We start from the raw sequence: 18,040 nt of genomic DNA, 5'->3' as shown, positions 1-18,040 counted from the left end.
ATTCAACATTTTTAAAATGATTAATGTATTTCCATAATCCGATGATCCCTGGCGCACAAGACTCTTCCCTATTTAGATATCAAGTCGAGCGTAATATGTAAATTCACTGCCCAGTGGCTGTGATGTAAGGCATAAGGTGCTGTTCAATGGATCGCCTTATGCGATCTCAGTGGGAATTTTAAACACATTACTCAACCGAAGTTCCAGCTCAGCATTAATCATGCCCAAATCATAAAAATGTGAATCAGATTATAGACGCGTTGTTTGTCTAAAGACCGCAATGAACATTGCCGGCTACTGCTGTTACATGGCATAAGATCAGACCCACACGTCTTTGGTTAAACGGTGCAATGCAATAAAATATTTTGGGGAAAAGCTCAGATTCTTGGACGCCCCCCAACAGAGATCTTATCGCCACTTCCGAGTAAGCTACGTGGTTGTGGCCAATATCGTTTGGCCACATGGAAATAACGATCAGAGATTTAGGTTTCGGGTAAGCCATTTCTGGGTTCGATAAGGCAGTGATTCACGCTAAATTGATAAGGTGATGCAGAAGCAATCCATTTCCTCATGTTGCCAATTCAAAACCCGGCAACACTTTCTCTTTCGGCCAAAAAATCGCGCTCTTTGCTTTCTCTTTGGCCAGATTGCTGCCTCTTCGACACGAGCAACATGTTGCCGAGGTGCGCATGTTGCTGGCGTCTTCGTTGCCACTGCGACCGCTTTTTGGCATCTTCGCGGCAAGCTTGGCTTAAATTGTTACCAAACGTTTAATGATCTTCAGTTAAGCTTCGAACTTTTACCAGACAAGTCGTGTCTGCGGCTGCTACCAACGGCAGTCACTTGAAAAGTCCCCAAACGCGGCTCAAACGTTAATGGAATTTTAAAACCGAGAGCGAAGAAAACAGAAAACTGCATCATTTGCATAAAGCAAATAGAAAACGTAACGAAAATAACTTCGGCCCAAGTTGATTTCGATTAAGTGTTATCATTTCGCGTCGCATAACTGACATTTTTTCGCGCGCCCCCTTTCGTCCTGGGATATTTGCAGCGGTATCGTGTTTGTTTTAAAAGAAAATAGTGCACTGATATCTGATTAGTTGAGAAAACAATAACAGTTAACGGAGGAAATATACCATATCTGGAATTCTCGAGTGAATCATGAGGGTCTCTTTGGCACTTTTGGCCACTTTGTGCCTGTGGGTGGTCGCTGCGAATGCACAAGGATTTATACCACCACCCAATGTCGGGCTTCACAATGGGGTAAGTTAGGAAATACAAAACAATGGAATTGAGGAAAATAAATTGACCTAAATTGATCAGTTCAATAATTATTTTGTTGTTGCATCAATACCTGGTGTTCCACATTCCATAAGACAAAGGCAATGCCTCATAAACGTCATCCCAAATATGTGCCAAATAATCATAAAAATAGAGAAAAAATGTTTATCACCTCATTTGCATATCCATTGAACGATATGCAAATATTCATTGTTAAATCTAGCTTTGTCGACTCTTCGTTTGTCCCGACCAAATTGACACAGTTTTCAGATCTTTCAGTCTCGGCCAAAGAAAGTTGCCATGCGTTGGGTAGTACTCGCATAAATATACCAAACGTCCAGAGATTTTTGAGCGCCTATCACAGAAATTCCCCAGACTTGCATAAGACTTTCTACCAATAAGATAAAGATAACCCCCCCGAATGATCGCAGTTGGAGTTCGGAAGTTCCAAGTTCCACTGCCTATTTAAAAATTCAATTATTTAAATATTTGTTTTGGGATTTCAATATTAATTGTTGAAACGCTTAGGACCGCAAATGAAAACGAAAACGATTTTCAATGCCTCAATGAACTTTCCCTTTTCACAAAAATATTTTTATCTTTCGCTCAATCGAAGGTGGGGGACTCGATTAAATGAAGATGCAAAGGAGGAGTAAAGCCGTAGAGTCATGGGACAACATTTAAACCTGTTCGCTTGGAGTGGTCAGGAAGCCAAATATAAAATCGAAAACCCATCTTCCAACATTTTAAAGTTCAGCACAAAATCTGTCAAGTCATTAGGGTTTATAAGAACATGCGTGTATTCGTGCCAAGTTGAAGTTCTCTTAGATAATCGATCACCTTTGTTGATGTAATCTGATCATGTTGGGCATCCGTTGTTACAGTTTTCACTTTTACGGCTAAAACCCACAGAGATTCGGCCAAAAGCCACAACGAATTATGATGTGAAATCAACAGCTCTGTTGTCTCTTCTTTTTCCGTCTTTAATCTGTATTTTTGGATGAACTAATGCCTATAATTGAGGTTTGGATTACGTAAAAAGATTTATTTTGCTGTTTTTTGTGCTGCGGGCAATGTTTGGATTTGGGATTATGTTTGAATTGGCAGGCGGATTAAAGGCCCTGATCATCGCCAGTATTTTGGGAGTGTGAGTGCAGTCAGTAAGTGGACAAAGGAAGATAATGTATATTGGGAATTATTTTCTTTTTCGCAATATTTGCTTTGCCCTTAACCTTTTCGTGCATCGGTTTACTTGCCAATTTCCTTTTGGGGAACTTGCACAACGTCTCCATAACGTAGTTAAATGTAAAACGTGTTTGAACCAGATTTTTGCCAACATCATATCTCACTATTGACATAAGCTGTGGCAATGGCCTGCGATTGCATCTTAAAATTTTTTATTTTTTATTTTGGCCAAACAACTAAGCTTGAAGATGAAAAAAGTATCATCATCTTCCTTTTGTCTGGCCATGAACAGGAACTGGTCGATGTTCAAGCTGCATCGGTTGGCCTGGGAGACTTTTGTTGCTCTTCGGGACTTGTCGGCTTATTGGTTGCTGTTGAATTTCTTTTCGGTTGATTTTTTCTTTTTTGCTATTGCTTAATTTGAACTTTTATTATTTTGTATATATTGCCTCACGTAGCGCTTGCAGTTGTGTCTTTGTGTCGTGTAAACTTGGCAGCCGGGCAGTCAACTACTCAGTACCATCTGTTGCCCATCGTCCATGTCCATCCGCAAGTTCCACAGTTCACGGCGCAGGCGCAGCAGCAGCAGCAGCAGCAGAAATCCACATCCCGGCAGAAACAGCGATTTGCTGTCTGCGAACATGTTTTTCTGGGCCTGCCAAATTGTTGGTTTCTCGTTATTTTCGTTTTTCTGTTTGTTTTTAGTTAACATATTTATGTGTATTTTACCCGACTTGCTTTCACTTTTGTTGGGGCCAATAAAGTGTACTTCCTAGGTGGTCTAAAGAACACCACCAGAAAAGATTATAGACCCCACTAAAAGGTTGCTATTTCGATAAGCTGGAAGGTAATTTAATTTATTGAAGTTGCTTTTTCACACCTATCACATCGCGATGTATCACACAATTAGGGAATCTCTTAACGTATCTATAAATTTTAGCTTGTTATGAAACCGCCGCCAAATTGCTGCTCATCAGATAAACTCACTCTTTCTGTTTCGAAGGCAAACAATAAATGCCGGAATTAAGCTTCCCATGGTATCTGCAGCTTTTCATATTCGATAAAATGTAGCCCCGAGCCGGTAATAAATACAGCAGACATTTCTCATTGACTTGCGGCGGGTAATAATTTTATATTTCTGTGACGGGGGCCCTACAACCTGTTCGATTTCGGAGCGGCAACAACATCCACCATCGCACAAAAAAATAATAATAATAAAAGCAGCAAAAATCATAATAAGAAGCCGCATTTCATTGTAATTTCTTTTTTGCGTTCTGTTCATTTTCAAGGCATGGAAAGTGGGTCAATCGAGAGATCTTTGTAAAATTGTTGTTGTTCAGTTGCATATTTATCTGAAAGATATTTCGATATCCGAGCGGAGAGGTGACAAACTCTTAATGGATTTAGCTTGAAAAATGAAAGTTGTTTTTGAGGAAGAACAGGAAAGAGCAACGAGGGAGAGGCGCGAAAGATGGTGATGCCACTTGCTGGTGCTGAAGAGCTAATCAGGTTCAGGGCCTCAATCATCGCACCTCAATCGCCTTTGATTATAGCCCTCGATTTGTATCCACTTCAGGAAAGTAAATGAGCTGCCATTAGCCTGGCGCCTCTATAAATCGATTCGCATCAAAATAATCCAATTGAGTTCGCTTTTCAGCTGCTAACCACAAACAAATAAAATAATGGAACGCTAATCACACCAGCACAGCGACTGTCCAATTGGATCTGCCTTATTTCTTTATTGTGCCTTTTTTTCTGGTCCGATTTAATTTGATTGGCTTTGCACCCAACTGGTTTCGAACTCATTGAGAATTAAATCAATTTCGTTTTTGAATGAGAGGAAAATTGCCTGAAAAGTGAATGAAACCAAAGTGTCATGCCTGATTGGGCTGTGAAAGGGCTGTTTGAGAAAAAAAACACTGAAAATGTAATAGCATAGCTGATATAAGAGAGATTATGAAATTTTCTTAGATTTCCATTTTCCACCTTGCAACTTGCCGAGCAGGAAAAATTACAGCTTACTGTAGGTAAAATGCTATCAATGTAAATTAGTTATTTTCTTCTGGAATGTATTGAGTCTGGACAAACGTTTTTGCAACACGCTGACCCACTTATAAGTTCACTAGAACATAAGCAGGTTGGCGAAAAGTAAAAGGCAAGTTTCTTCCGAGAATTGCGGATCTCCCGCAGTCTGGTAGGGGTTTATGGCATCTTCCGCTTTCTATAGTTCCTCATTACCCTAGCGAACTTCTCAATTATTAAGCCATTAACATGGTCAGTAAACCGCAGGCTTGGTTCCGCATAGTTTCATGGAAACGATCGTCAGAAATTAGCTCAGTGAAAAATAAAAATGCTATTACCTACCTATAAACAATAATTTCACATGCCAACCACTGGTGGGATCGTTAAAACGACGTCTGGGCTGAGGGAAAAGAAAGTAAAAGGGCTCGGCGACATTAATCATCGTTTGATATTGACAGACCATCCCCGGATGGCTTCTTTTCGGGCAGGTCATTAAAAGTCACTTGGATTGGCCAACCGAAAAAAGCTGGAATGCAGAAAACAAAATGGGATTTGTCCAACCATTTTCTTGCCTAATTGCAAGTGACGACAAATAGGAATTGGATGTGGCACGTTGCAAGGCCCCTGACGAATGCCGCAATTATCTGCGGTATGTGAAGTACATAGTAAATATATCAAGGCAATTTTCACCCACCATCCTCGTACCAATAGTTGCAACAGTACCAACAGTACCGACAGTACCAAGTGCAGCAAGTGTCAACTTCCGCGTTACTCATACGCCACGTGAAACGGGTTTGTTCAGCTGCATCTTCTTTCTCGCCATAACTCAACGCAAATATGGCCAAAAGTCAAACGATCCTCGCCGAGGAACCAACCGCACGTAATGCAATAGCAATAGCAAAAGCAATAGTAAAGGCTATAGCCAAGCCCAACGGCTTGGTTCAAACTGGGCAACCCGTTGTGGCACAGTGTTGTTGCACTTTCGTTTTCTTATTGTTGCTGTGCCTTTGTGTCTGGGGCGAAATGTTTATTGCGCGAAAATGAAGAAGCGTTTGTTGCTGCGGCTGGCTCGCAGTTCCCAAAACAAGATTTTCAACAAGCCGATGGTGATGCATGCTGCACTGCTGCTGCTGCAATGGCATCTGCAACTGGTGGACGGGTCGGGTTGGTCTGCCCGGAGATGTTGCAAGCCAAGCCGACGTGGAGTTGCATAATTTGTGTGTGTGTTTTTCCTTTTTTTTTTGGGGGGGCTGTCGAGGTGGGAGTCACAGTACTATTGAGCCGCCTGCTCTGCCTCAAAGCACCGAAAACTTGTCCATCGATTTGCACTTTATTTTTCTGTTTTTGAGCACTGCAAATGCGCAGCGAAATTATTTAATGACATTTTGCGGTTTGCCGTGGTGTAATGGAAAAGTGCATATAACGATTTGACTTTTCTCTGGTATGCATGGAAACAGCCCTCGGGTTGGGCGGCAAAAGGTTAAAGCTCGTGGCAAATGAGAATCTTCCGGGAATGCAAGGAGCTTAAATCTAGCAACATGCTTGCTAGATCTTACAATCTAAAAATGTTACAAATTATTGGGACATTTTTTTAGAGACAAACATTCCTCTTCATTATCATGGTAAATATTACACCCAGGGCTGTCATACTTAGCCGCTGCTGATGCAACTCCTTCGGTACTTTCCACCTCCGCGGAGGTTCCCTGGGCAGGAAGTCAAAGCCCTCGGCGAGGGAGATACTCTGCTTAGTACCTGTCAGGTCCGAACACGCCCCCGACTTGCAGCAACCCACTTCGCACTTCAGTTGGCTGCTTCATGCCACATTATCGCCACCGACAGACCGAATACCCCAGTACAGTACACCATGGACTAAACCCTGTGCTGCACTGGAGGCACAACTCCCGCAGCCTCTGTCAGCCACTTTCGGTTCGTTGTCGGTGTGGCATGGAGTGAGGAAAACTGAACAAGAGCTGCAGCAAATGCAGTAAAAGAAAAACACTTTTCGCAAGCTTCGGTGATTTTATGCACCGCAGAAGTTCCATAGCTGGCATTTCAGTTGCATTTCCATTCGCCTCTTCGCGGCACCCAAAGTGCTTCGTTTTGTTGCAAATAATAAATTTTAATTTGCTCGGCGGTTTTCGGATACATTTTCTTCTCATTTCGCTGCTGCTTCGCCTGCGCATTTGAGTGCATCAGTTGGGCATGCAAGCCGAAATGCTTTGAGCTTTCGATTTCTTCGCGAAACAATATATGAAAGAAAAAACCCAAATAGGTCTAGCTGGGGTGTAGAAATGCTTGGAATGCACATCAATTAAAAGGGGACTAAGGGCAGTGGCAGTCCAGAAACTTTCAGAAATCCCGGGAGACTGCTGCCAATCCGCCAGTGAACTCCGCGCGGGGTGACTAACCGCTAAACAATGGTCAGTCGACCGACCAGATGGGTTTTCGGCTTTGTCGCGTTCCGGCCCATCCGGGTAATTGCTAAAAACTGTCACGAACTGCAGCTACACACAGTTTACCGACTCCGGCTACCAGCAATTCCGAGCCGGTGGCAATTTGAAACATTTGCCAGACCAGCGACCATAGACCATAGACCAAAGTCCGTAGACCCCGCGACCCTCTGCAATTTGCATGGGCTCTATTCCTCGGAAAGAGTGAGCTGAGCTTGCGTGACCAAAAGCGGGCACGAGACCTAGCAATGTGAGCATTTGGCGAGTCAAGAGCAGCGAGCTGGCTGCGATACAATCTGAAAATGACTTAATTGGTTCCTCCGCCTGGTGAAGGTAATTAAAATGGAAAGAACTTCACTTTCGAAACCAGAGTATTTGGCTCTTTCGCACTCCTAACCCACAAATTATGAATTCCAACTGAACACGAAGTGGGGGAAAATGGAAAATCAAAAGTTGTACCCTGCGAAAACAATGGCTGCCCGTTTGACAAATGATACGTGGGTGGGGGTGGGGCAGTCTGGTTGCCGGCTCCGAATGCAATCGCATGTCTGGGAATCTAAGGCAATGCTAATATGTAATTAAAGCATTAGACAAGCGTTAAGTTGGATCGCTAGAAAGATCTAAGGCACCAAGAGGACTTGACAGCGGACTGGGAGGTTTGGAATGCCTCAGTAGACGGAGTTGAGTGACGGAAGATTACAAGAGCAGCAATATACACGTCAAATTCATTCAAAGGTCTGTCAAAACAGCCACCTCAGCCCATCTCGACCTTATAGCCCCACTCTTCTTCCACAATTTGCCAACCTGAATTGTTAACCAAGGTCGCTAGCAGTATAAATAAATAGTCTGGCCATCCGAATATTGGCCTGACCCATATAATTCAAACAAACGCGACAATACCTTAAGACTGTGCATCAATTGAAATCGAGGCGCTCAATTCAAGTGACAGCCCATGGAAATGAGTAGACAAACAATCCCAACTCGATGGCTCTGAAGTCACTAAAGTAAATACAAGTGCGAAGTATGCGGGTTGGCAGAAATACGCGCATTTAAAGCCTTTGTATATTGGCGCCATTGAAATACTCAGTGACGGCTACAAAAAAGGAGAAAAATTGCACAAAATTACAAGAGCCTGGGATGATGAGTTCAACAAAGGCCCCGCCGAATCTTTGACGCTTGATGAGCGTGGAAAGATTTTTGGGCGTGTGGTGGTACTGTCAATGAAATTTCACGGTGAAGTTGAGTAACGAAATCTGACGAATGCAAATCTCTGGTGCGCCTTTCTTCAAAAACGAAATTGTAATATTTTCCGGCGGTTCTCTTGATTGTTCGCTACCGTCCATCAACAAAGCGGAGTAAATAAATCGTTGAGTCCAACGATGTGGGCGCCAAACTCCTACCTGAAAAATATCTTGGCCATGGCTAAAAGATGGAAAGATATATGGCATGCAATTTACTTTGGTGCGTGCGCCAAATATATTGAATTGGAAAGTAAAAATTGCAGCGTATTTAAATTTATTTCCAACAATAACATAATTTTTAGAGGTTTTTGTTTAATGTCCGACTCGCACGCAATTGCCTTTGATAATTATGAGGATCTTTCAGGCGATTGTCTGCCAAATAATAAGTGTGTTATGATATTAGTCGGCTGATATTGTGGTTTTGAAATTGAAAGTGTGTTGAGGCTGAAAATTGAGCTGTTTGTTAAAATAGATTGGGCTGCTGATAGTGATTGACTGTGAACCATAATGATCATAAATTACTGTCTGCACTGAAATTAAGAAATTTAAATAGCAATTTACCATTTAAGCTCGCTTTAAATACAAATTGTCACTTTCTATTCAAAATACGACCTTCCCAGATTTCACGAATAGTCAGCTGTCTTGCAGACCGACATCCGAAAATCATATAAACTATCTGAGCGCACAGTTAAAATTCAGTTCACTGCAATTAGCCATATGAACATGTTAATTACCCATAAACAGATGGCCCATAAACCCGAATTTTCTCATGCCCCACACCGAGAGCAAAACAAAAAAGAAGTGGGTTTATTTAAATTACATTTGCTTAGTTTAGTTTAGTATCTCGCAGATACCCCGCAACCAAGGAGACTGCAGATGCTGCCCCTGGCCATGCTAATGATATAATAAATCTTAGTTGCTCGTAAAAAGTGTCAGACTGTGTCAAATTAACCATATGAAATAGCTTCCATGCACAAACTTTGGCGGAGTGTCGTCAGATGCATTTGGTGGATTTTAGCTACCTGTGCGGGCTGCGTGGGTGTTGATATACAGATACAGATAGAGATACAAACGCGACTCTAAAAGGAAGTGAATTTGTGCAGCACTTGCCATTGGCAAAATGCCTAATTCGCAAATGAGGCTGATGCTTCTTCAATTAAATTAAATTTGTATGCCACTCATGTTTTGAAGTGCCAAGACACTTGCAATCGCATTAACTCACAATTTTGTCTTGCTGCAAGCGATTGCGCAATCCTTGAAGAGCTTTGAGGAAGCCAAGTTTCCAATTAATTGGGATAAACAGTTGTTTGAGTATCAAAGGACGGCAGTAATTACGGAGTTAAATGGTATTGTGATTTTGCTAGTTTATTGCCATTGAGATATTAAAACAGCTGGCTAAGTATGCAGTCAAAATACCAATTCAACGATATTGGAAATTAATTTAAATTCTCAAATATTTTGATCTGAATTGATTAGTTCTCTAAGTATGCAAAGCTAATTTCCAACATAAATTCAGGAAGATTATATTATGAATTAAAATATATATTCGAGGAACACAATTTCCCTAATTAAACCGAAATTTACAGCAGTAACTGTGATATGAGCCAGTGGATATTAAGTACCCCGATAATCAGTGACAAACCGGAAAATTTTGGGCTCTGTCTGCTAAATTGCCTTATTTGTTTTTCAGTTTTTCAAGTACTTTTTCCTCCGCTTGTGAGAGTGAAGTTTTTGGAGCGATAATATCTGCGGATTTGTACTCGAGGAGTAACCGAGCTGACCAAGTTTCTTTTTTTCTTTGCTTGTACGGCTTTAAAGAAATTGTTAAATAATATTTGTTTTTGCTTCAATTCGGTTGTTTTAACCGCTGGCGGGTTTGCCTGGAATCTTTTCATTGTTGCCGCCCTGTTTTTTGTGGTTCGGACGGGGGCTTCTTTCGCTTTCATGTGATTGCCCCCTTTTCAGGCTAGTTGTAGGTGTTGGCCAAAGACCCGCTTGAGGCGATTTCTTATTTACCTCATTTAATTACACAATTTTATGTAAATTTCACTTTTTGCTTTTGCTGCTGAGGCTATTGTGGCTGGGCATTCTTTTGTGCGGCCACAAATTAATTACTTATTTGCTTAGCCGGCTAGCTATTTTGTTGGCAATTAAAATGCCTTTAGGAAATCCACAGAAATATTTTGTTCACCTATTTTTTTTTGGGCCATCTCTGCAAATTGCAGTCATTTCTCGATAGCCCCGAAAAGTGAAAGGGAATTGCCAAATTTTTGGATTGACCAATTCTCAAAGTAAAAAGAAACGAAACGAAGCCGCCACACAAACTAAGCCATCAACTGCCATCAAAAGCTTATTATGCACATTTACTGCCAGGTGGATACTGTCAACAGGGGGAATGCAGGAGGTTATATCTTAAGCTAACCAGTTTTGGCTGGGGCCAAAAAATCGAAACTAAGCACTCTGTTCTGGACTTTATTGATCGAAAAGGCTGATGTGGAAATTATGTGAGCACGATTTCACAGTTTCAACTTAGATCAAGATGCACTCTGAAGATAAGTTAGACAAACAATTTAATGAGCCGCAAAATGTGGATGACAGCCCAATAATAAATCAGTTTGAACGATGCAGTGTCCCAGGGTCCTTAAATTTTGAACTATTTTGCAATGTTAAAAAGGTTGCAACTAAGTGATTGGTTACTGAGCCCAAGAGATTTATTTGCTGTGTAATGTTCAATATTAGCTAATGCCAAGCAAATATATTTTAATTGGCCCACTTTTTCACATTGTAATCATTAGTTCGATTCGCCGAATAACCAAAATGTTCTTTGGTTATCCCAAAAACATAGAGCCTCATTAACTGTTAGATGGATGCCCGATCTGACATCTGACATGTGCAGCTCTTTTATGGCAAGAACACAAATTGCACAACATGACTTCAATCGCCTCTGAAAAAAGATCCTCAGATCCGACCAAAAACAACCTTGAAACTCTGTGAATCGCAATAAGTGGTAACCAAAACTCCACAACAAACCGCCAAGAGTGGTAGAAAGAACACACAAAGATCCAGTGCAAAACTGGAAGGCAAATGCATTTGGTGTTTCCTCGGTTGACTGCGGGGCAGGCAGGAAATCCGAAAGGCAATCGGGGAAAACGAGGCCAGCTCGGATGCCATTGGCCATTGACATGACCGAAAAAAACTGGAAAACTTGTAAACTGTGCGACTCTCAAAGCATCTCGCAAAAACCTCAGGCTGTTGCGCAACTCAGGATTTGAAGAATTTACGGCCTCTGATTTTGGGTGACTATTAATGAGCGCACCATTTCTTGGGGCTTGAAGGTCTTGCGATCTTGCGGTCTTGCGGTCTTAACTATTAACTTCTAATTAGCATAAACACCTTAAATGCTTACTAAATATCAAGCGGATCACTTTCACTGCGAGACCAAACCAAATCTGAAAAGAAATTTCCAAAATTTCGCTTTCATTTGGTATCTCGTCGGACTGAGGCCTCGTAATACTTGACTCGACCCCGTGTGTGTGTGTGATGAGAAATCAATTATGAATTATTAACAAATTAGCCGGCAGCTGGAGTCATGTAACTGACAGATACATCGTGGATCACAACGCCCCAGCGAACATGTGAAAGATGTTTCTGTAAACTGGTTTCGATCCGGTGGAATGTAGTGACTTCTATCTCATGGCATATCATCTTCAATTAGCATAATGCTCGTTTCATTTGACAGCCCCGAACGGAAAAGTTTACGTAACGAAATGAAGTCGGTCGGTTGTGGGAGCTCATCCCCATATGTCTCTCTAATGGAACTTTCCTTGTTTATCTAAGCCAATATTTTAGTTGTTAACAAATTAATGTTATTTTTGGACGCAGAAACACGAGTTTGATTAGGGGAAACCCAAGCTTTGTTGTGGTAAGATTGGATCGAAAAGGAGGCACTTACCAAGCTATATAAATTATGTGTTTGTTTACCTAAGTAGGAAATTTGAGCTGTCAATAATGTTGGTATGTTGATTAATGTTTGGCGTCCCCGTTTAGTCACTTTTCTGATATTTGACGATTGAGTAGCACCCACACTCTAAGCGCCAATCATTTGACATATTTAACCCAGTGGCGAATAGTTGGGTATCAACCACGTGGGTTGCGGTGGCATTTAGTGACAGCTACAGCCACCTGCCAGCAATGGGTTAATGGTAACGCGCATGCGCAGCGTGTTAACGATTGTCCGCGGATTGGTGGCGTTTAAAAACGAAAGCGTTTTGCATAGAGGCGCCGTGAAAATGTTGAATGAATACGCTAAACCACGAAATTGACATGCTCGATACATGGCGTACACACTTTTGCGGATAGACAGCAATTGAAAGAGAAATACATGTAGCCCTGTGAGGACTGGGGTTCAGTGGCTCTTGGGACGACGATGCTGATTTCTTTGGCAATTGATTGATGACTGATAGACGTTTTCACCGGCCAGGCAATTTGTAGGGAAAAGTCATCTTCGAAAAGAAAGAAAATTGTAAACGGAGAAAAACAGAAATTTACGATGGAGATGTATCACAAGACATTGGATTTTTTCCGATTACCTTAGGCGGCCTCAAAGTGATTTCACAGAAAATATACCCACCCAAAGAATGACTGAATTTGTAATGAAGTAAGCTTTTATTCCATTATAAGAAAGCGCCTTAACTCCTTTATTCACCTGCTCCAGCACCTTCATATCTTCTCCAGTTTAGTCATTGCCCCTCCGATTAGGTTGCATAATCCCAGTGCCCCATCCCGCTAGCTTTTGACGGCATCATCGAGCAACAACATCGCGTCATGATGAGGTGCGGCATTAGCGGCAACAACATAATTACCATGCGAAAAGAAAGAGTCAGGGGTCGGTTAGCCTGATAACGCCTCAATCTGGCATCGACAGAGCTCGGCGGGAAAAAAGAAGATTTATGGCCCAGGCAATTAAATTATACATACAGCAGTTTAGCCATTAGACAAAAACTCTGTACATCTACAATAAGCGCGGCTGCCAATGCAGCTTCACCTTCTCTTGTAGATACTGTGTTGGATAACTATTTTTAACAATTGCCCGACGGCTGACCATTTGCTTGCCCCCGTCAATTGGCAATACGTATACGCGGTGTATGACGGCTAGTTCGGCCAGGGCGGTCCTAACTCCAAGATTGTATAAGCAGTTCGCCCGATGAGAGAGAAACTCTAATGACATCTGTAGATGGAAGACAATACAAGTGGGTTACCAAGTGAATAGAGCAACTGCAATTGGGAGGAAGCATGAAACTGTGATTACTCAAATTTATGCTTAACTCGGATCTGAAATCGGTGTGCATCATTGGGATTACTCTCTTGTGCAATCATATTTTAGGACCGAGATTACAATCATTCAAATGAGAAAAGCCATTCAACTGCACTTTCATCTTCCGTAATACGTATTTCTTCATGGCGCAAACAAGTTTGCCATTTTTTTACGGACTTCAACTTGACCGACTGCCCGCCAATAAGGACCCCTAGGCAAACCAGACACTCAGTCCAGTTTAGCCTGCAAAAGTGGAGCGGAGATTGCTATTACAGCCGCCTGTGAAACTGGTTCATGTCTATTTTAGGAGCGTTCACTCATGTTTGACTTATCTTTTAACTGTCGAGGGATCTCGGGCCAAAGCTGGTTTCTGCTCTGGCCGGGGTGATGCAATGATCGCCATGGAAAGTTGTAACTCACCTGTTCCTCTCATTGCAGCCGCCCTTTCACAACTCGCAGCGCCGTCAGCTAAATCTGCAGCAGTACAATCAGCAAAACTTTGTCCAGGCGGGCGTGGAGCTGCCCATTCCCCACCGCTCTCAGCACGGTCCCCATCCGCAGCACACGCATCTGCATCACCAGCAGCAGCCGCAGCAGCAGCAGCAACACCGCTTCGGGCAGTTCCCACAGCAGCAGCAGCAGCAGCAGCAGCAGCATCAGCAGCCCCACAGCAATCAGCAGTTCCAGCGTTCGACCCAAAACCAACTTCAAACCGCTCCCCAGTTCCCGCAGCAGCAGCAGCAGTTGCCCTCTCCCGCCGCCGGCTTGGATCTGCATCACCAAAACTTCTTGGACTTGCGCAACTTTGCTGGCTCCCCGCAGCAGCAGCCAAATCAGCAGCAACATCAGCAGCGCCATAAGCAATTTGGTGAGCCAAACTCGAGATCTCTTCTGATCTTCAACCTGTTACCCTCTTCGTTGTCTTCTCGCAGATTCTCGCTTGCAGTCCACGGCTTTCCCTCCACAACCATCCCCGGAATCCTACCAGCAACAGCAACAGCAATTGCAGCAGCAGCAGCAGCAGTTTGCCTACCAGCAGCCCCAACAGTTCGGACCCCAGGTTTTGCCTCAGACCACACAGAAGCTGCCCAGCCAGGCGCCCGTGCCCACTTTCCAGACTATTCCCCAGCAGCAGAGCCAGTTTAACTATCAGCCACAGTCCAGCCAGCAGCAGTATCAGCTGACTCCCCAGTTGGGATTGCCAGTGCCGCAGATCTTCAGCAATGTTCAGGCCACACCCTTTCCAGAGCCAACCAGGGGAACCTTCCAGCAACAGCAGCAACCAGTGCAGCAGCCTCAGTTCCAGCATCAATTCGTTAATGCTCCATCGCCAATTCAGCCTCAGGCCCAACCAGGTGACCAGGAGTACAAGCAGAAGCTGATCCAGAAGCACGAGCAATTCGTGGCCAAGCAGTACGAGAAGTCGCAGCACAAGGTGCGTCAGCAACACGAGGAGTTCCTTCTGAAGCAGCACCAAATCAAGCAGCACATCCTGCCAACCATCGTGACCCAACACAATGCCAACTACCAGAACTCACCCTATGTTGCAGCACCTGCACGTGGACGACCAGTGGCTCATCCCACGGAGTACAATCAGTTCAACAGTGCCCTGCAACAGTACTACAAGGAGCACCCAACGACGACAACCACCACCACGACAACCACAACAACCACTGAGGCCACAACCACTCCCAAGAAGAACATCTATGCTCAGGTAAAGTCGGAACTGGGGAAGTTCCCAAGTCAGAAGAGCAAGAAACCCGTGAAGACCATTGCCCGGGATGATTTGCTCAAGCAACTGAAGGCAGCCCTGTCCGAAGCACCACAACAACCACTGACGGGAAACAAGACCTACGATGAGATGGACCTGGTTCTGCCCAACGGACAGCGGGTTCAGGTGATTCGCACCACAGATCCCAATTTGGTCCAGGGCCAAAAGGCCTACTCCCAGGAGCAACTGCAAACCCTATTGGCTCAACAAGCTTTGGGTGGCGAAACCAAGCTTAGTTTGAGTGATGTGGCTCCCAGTAAGAGCAAAGACCTTGAGCTGCCCGGTGGAGGAAAGGTTCAGATTCTGCGATCCCCCGATCCTCAAGAGTCGGACACCCTTCCGTCCGGCTCTCTGCCCGGTGGTGTTGACCTCTCCAGTTTGGCCGCCCTCTACGGCGGTGGGGCCGGTGATATTCAGGGCATCAGCAGTGGAGCCAATAGCATTGCCAGTTCTGCGGTCATAACCTCGGATTCCGACGAACCACCATCCTTGGAGGAGCTGGCCAAGCGCGGACTGATCCCCGATGGCTATGAGATTGAGGGTCTGAGCCCAAAGTCACAGGCACCGGCCACCGCTGCACCACCAACTTTGCCGCCCAAGAAGAAGGCAACCTACGTTTACCTGGAGGAGCAGACCGATGGCAGCTTCAAAATCCAAGGCGTGAAGGCCAACGGCGAGAAGGAGACCAAGCAAACCGGATCCGAAGTGGAAAGCATTCTGGAGCGCATAAGGAGCGGAGAGATTAAGCTGCCGCCCTCCGTTTCCCGCCTGACCTTGCCCAACGATGAGCTGGTGGAGATTAAGAGCGGCAAGATTATCCAAACCACGCGTGCACCCACCACGACCACAAGCACAACTACCACCACCACAACTACTCCCACGCCCTTCATTTCCCGTGGAACACCCAGCAATCACAGGCAGTATCACCCGTCGAGGACCTCAACCACCACCACCACCACAACCACAACCAGTGCTCCCACAACGGCCCGCCACAATTTGATTTACGAGAGCAGCACCAGCCATGTGAATGCGGCTAGTCTGATTCGCACCACCACAGCTCCCAACTACGGTGGCTCCACGGTGACAGTTTCCCCATACCTGGAAGGTGTATCCACCCACTTGCCGGTGGTGACCGAACGGCTGTCCGATGTGGCGAATAATGCAGAGCTCCTGCCACCTGCTCCTCAATATGACGACGCCCTCGTCCAGGAGACGGAGAACACCGAGAAGGCCGCACAAGCGAATCCCTCAACCAGCTCTGTTCTTTCCAATCCCAGCGAGGATCTCCTGCAAATACTGAAGTCAAACGGACTGTTCGCCATGGCCAAGTATTTGAGGCAGTCAGGTCTGGACAGCATCCTCAACGAAACCGGGCCATATACCATCTTTGTTCCCACTGATAAGGCCTTTAAGAATCTCTTGGTGCAGTTGGGAGGACCAGAAAGAGCCGAGGAGAAGTTCCAGTCCAATCCCAGATTGCTGAGCGGGGTATGTTGACCCTAAGCTGGGACATAGATTCAATCTTTTCAACAATCAAAATGTTTGTCATTGTTATTAATGTTATTACTCGTTTTCTCCTGCACAGCTCCTGCTCCATCATGTGATTCCTGGGGCCTTCGAAATAGCCACCCTGCAGGACGAGATGACTGGCGTTTCCCTGGCTGGAACACAGCTGCGAGTTAACCAGTACAACATGCACGACCAGGAATGGAACGATGTTACTGTAAGACATACGCTATATTACAATAAAATCTCAAAATTGTACATCTAATTTATTCTTTAAGCTCACCACCATCAACGGAGCCATGGTTGTGCTGAACAAGAAGGATATCAAGATACCGCAAGGAGTGGCTCACGCAGTCGATCGCGTGATGTTCCCACTGCCCGTTGGAGATATTCTGCAGACTCTGCAGTCCGATCGTGAGGGTCGCTTCAGCAATTTCCTCAAGATTCTGTACACCTCTGGCCTGTCTGAAAAGCTACAGAGCAAGGGTTAGTTCATTTTGAACCCTAAGCTAAAACAATTTCTAATGAATGTGCATTTTCAGGTGTCAAGACGTACACTGTTTTCGCCCCTGTGGACAAAAGCTTCAGCGAATTGGACTCCGATACACTGGAGAAGCTGTACAATGACAAAGATACCGCCGAACAGTTTGCCATGAAGCACATTGTTCCCGGGGCTCTTTTCTCCGCTGGTATGCGTTTCTACCAGGTTAAGGACTCACTGTCTACTGGAAAAACCGTGATCCTCCAGAAGACATCTGCGGGCAAGATTAAGGTTAACGATGCGCAGATGGTCACCTCCAACATTCCAGCTACGAATGGAGTGATTCACGCCCTGGATGGAGTCTTGGCGTGAAGAGATTAAAGCTGCCGGGTCGGAGAATACCTTCATCAAGCAGTTTTTTGTTTAAGCCTTAAGATTAGTTTAAGCGAGGAGGAGTTTCATCAACCACATTCAAAATTGATAGTGAAATCTTGCCAACGTCCTTCGCAGGACTTAAGAAATTATAATCTTTTATAGAACTGGTGCAAATCCAACAAGTATAAGAGATATACGCAACGATTTGGTGCTTCCATTAACTGTTCTGTATTTTTCTTTTTCGCCTTCATAAAACAGTCATTACAAATAGTTCAATTTAAGAAAGAAGCTGAGAATATGTAAAAAGAAGCCAAGACAGGTGGAATCTTAATGGTATCTAAGCTAAGTTCACATATATTTATTTTTGGCATTAAATCATGTGCAAATTCATTTGCAAAATTCTGTAAAATAAAT

At 44.2% G+C, this 18,040-nt stretch overlaps 1 protein-coding gene across 1 annotated transcript; it reads left to right on the top strand.

The window, feature by feature from the left end:
• Positions 1 to 802: 802 nt before the first annotated feature.
• On the top strand, positions 803 to 17,989 carry LOC120458663 (mucin-5AC). The gene is made up of 6 exons (XM_039646396.1): positions 803 to 1,263; positions 13,932 to 14,361; positions 14,426 to 16,752; positions 16,850 to 16,987; positions 17,049 to 17,256; positions 17,313 to 17,989. The coding sequence occupies exons 1-6, from the start codon at positions 1,162 to 1,164 to the stop codon at positions 17,621 to 17,623; spliced, it is 3,516 nt and encodes a 1,171-aa protein (XP_039502330.1). The 5' UTR covers positions 803 to 1,161; the 3' UTR covers positions 17,624 to 17,989.
• The last annotated feature ends 51 nt before the right edge of the window (positions 17,990 to 18,040 follow it).

The sequence above is a fragment of the Drosophila santomea genome, chromosome 2L (assembly GCF_016746245.2).
Source record: "Drosophila santomea strain STO CAGO 1482 chromosome 2L, Prin_Dsan_1.1, whole genome shotgun sequence".
In the NCBI taxonomy this organism is placed as follows: Eukaryota; Metazoa; Arthropoda; class Insecta; order Diptera; family Drosophilidae; genus Drosophila; species Drosophila santomea.
This window is presented reverse-complemented; position numbering and strand designations above follow the sequence as displayed.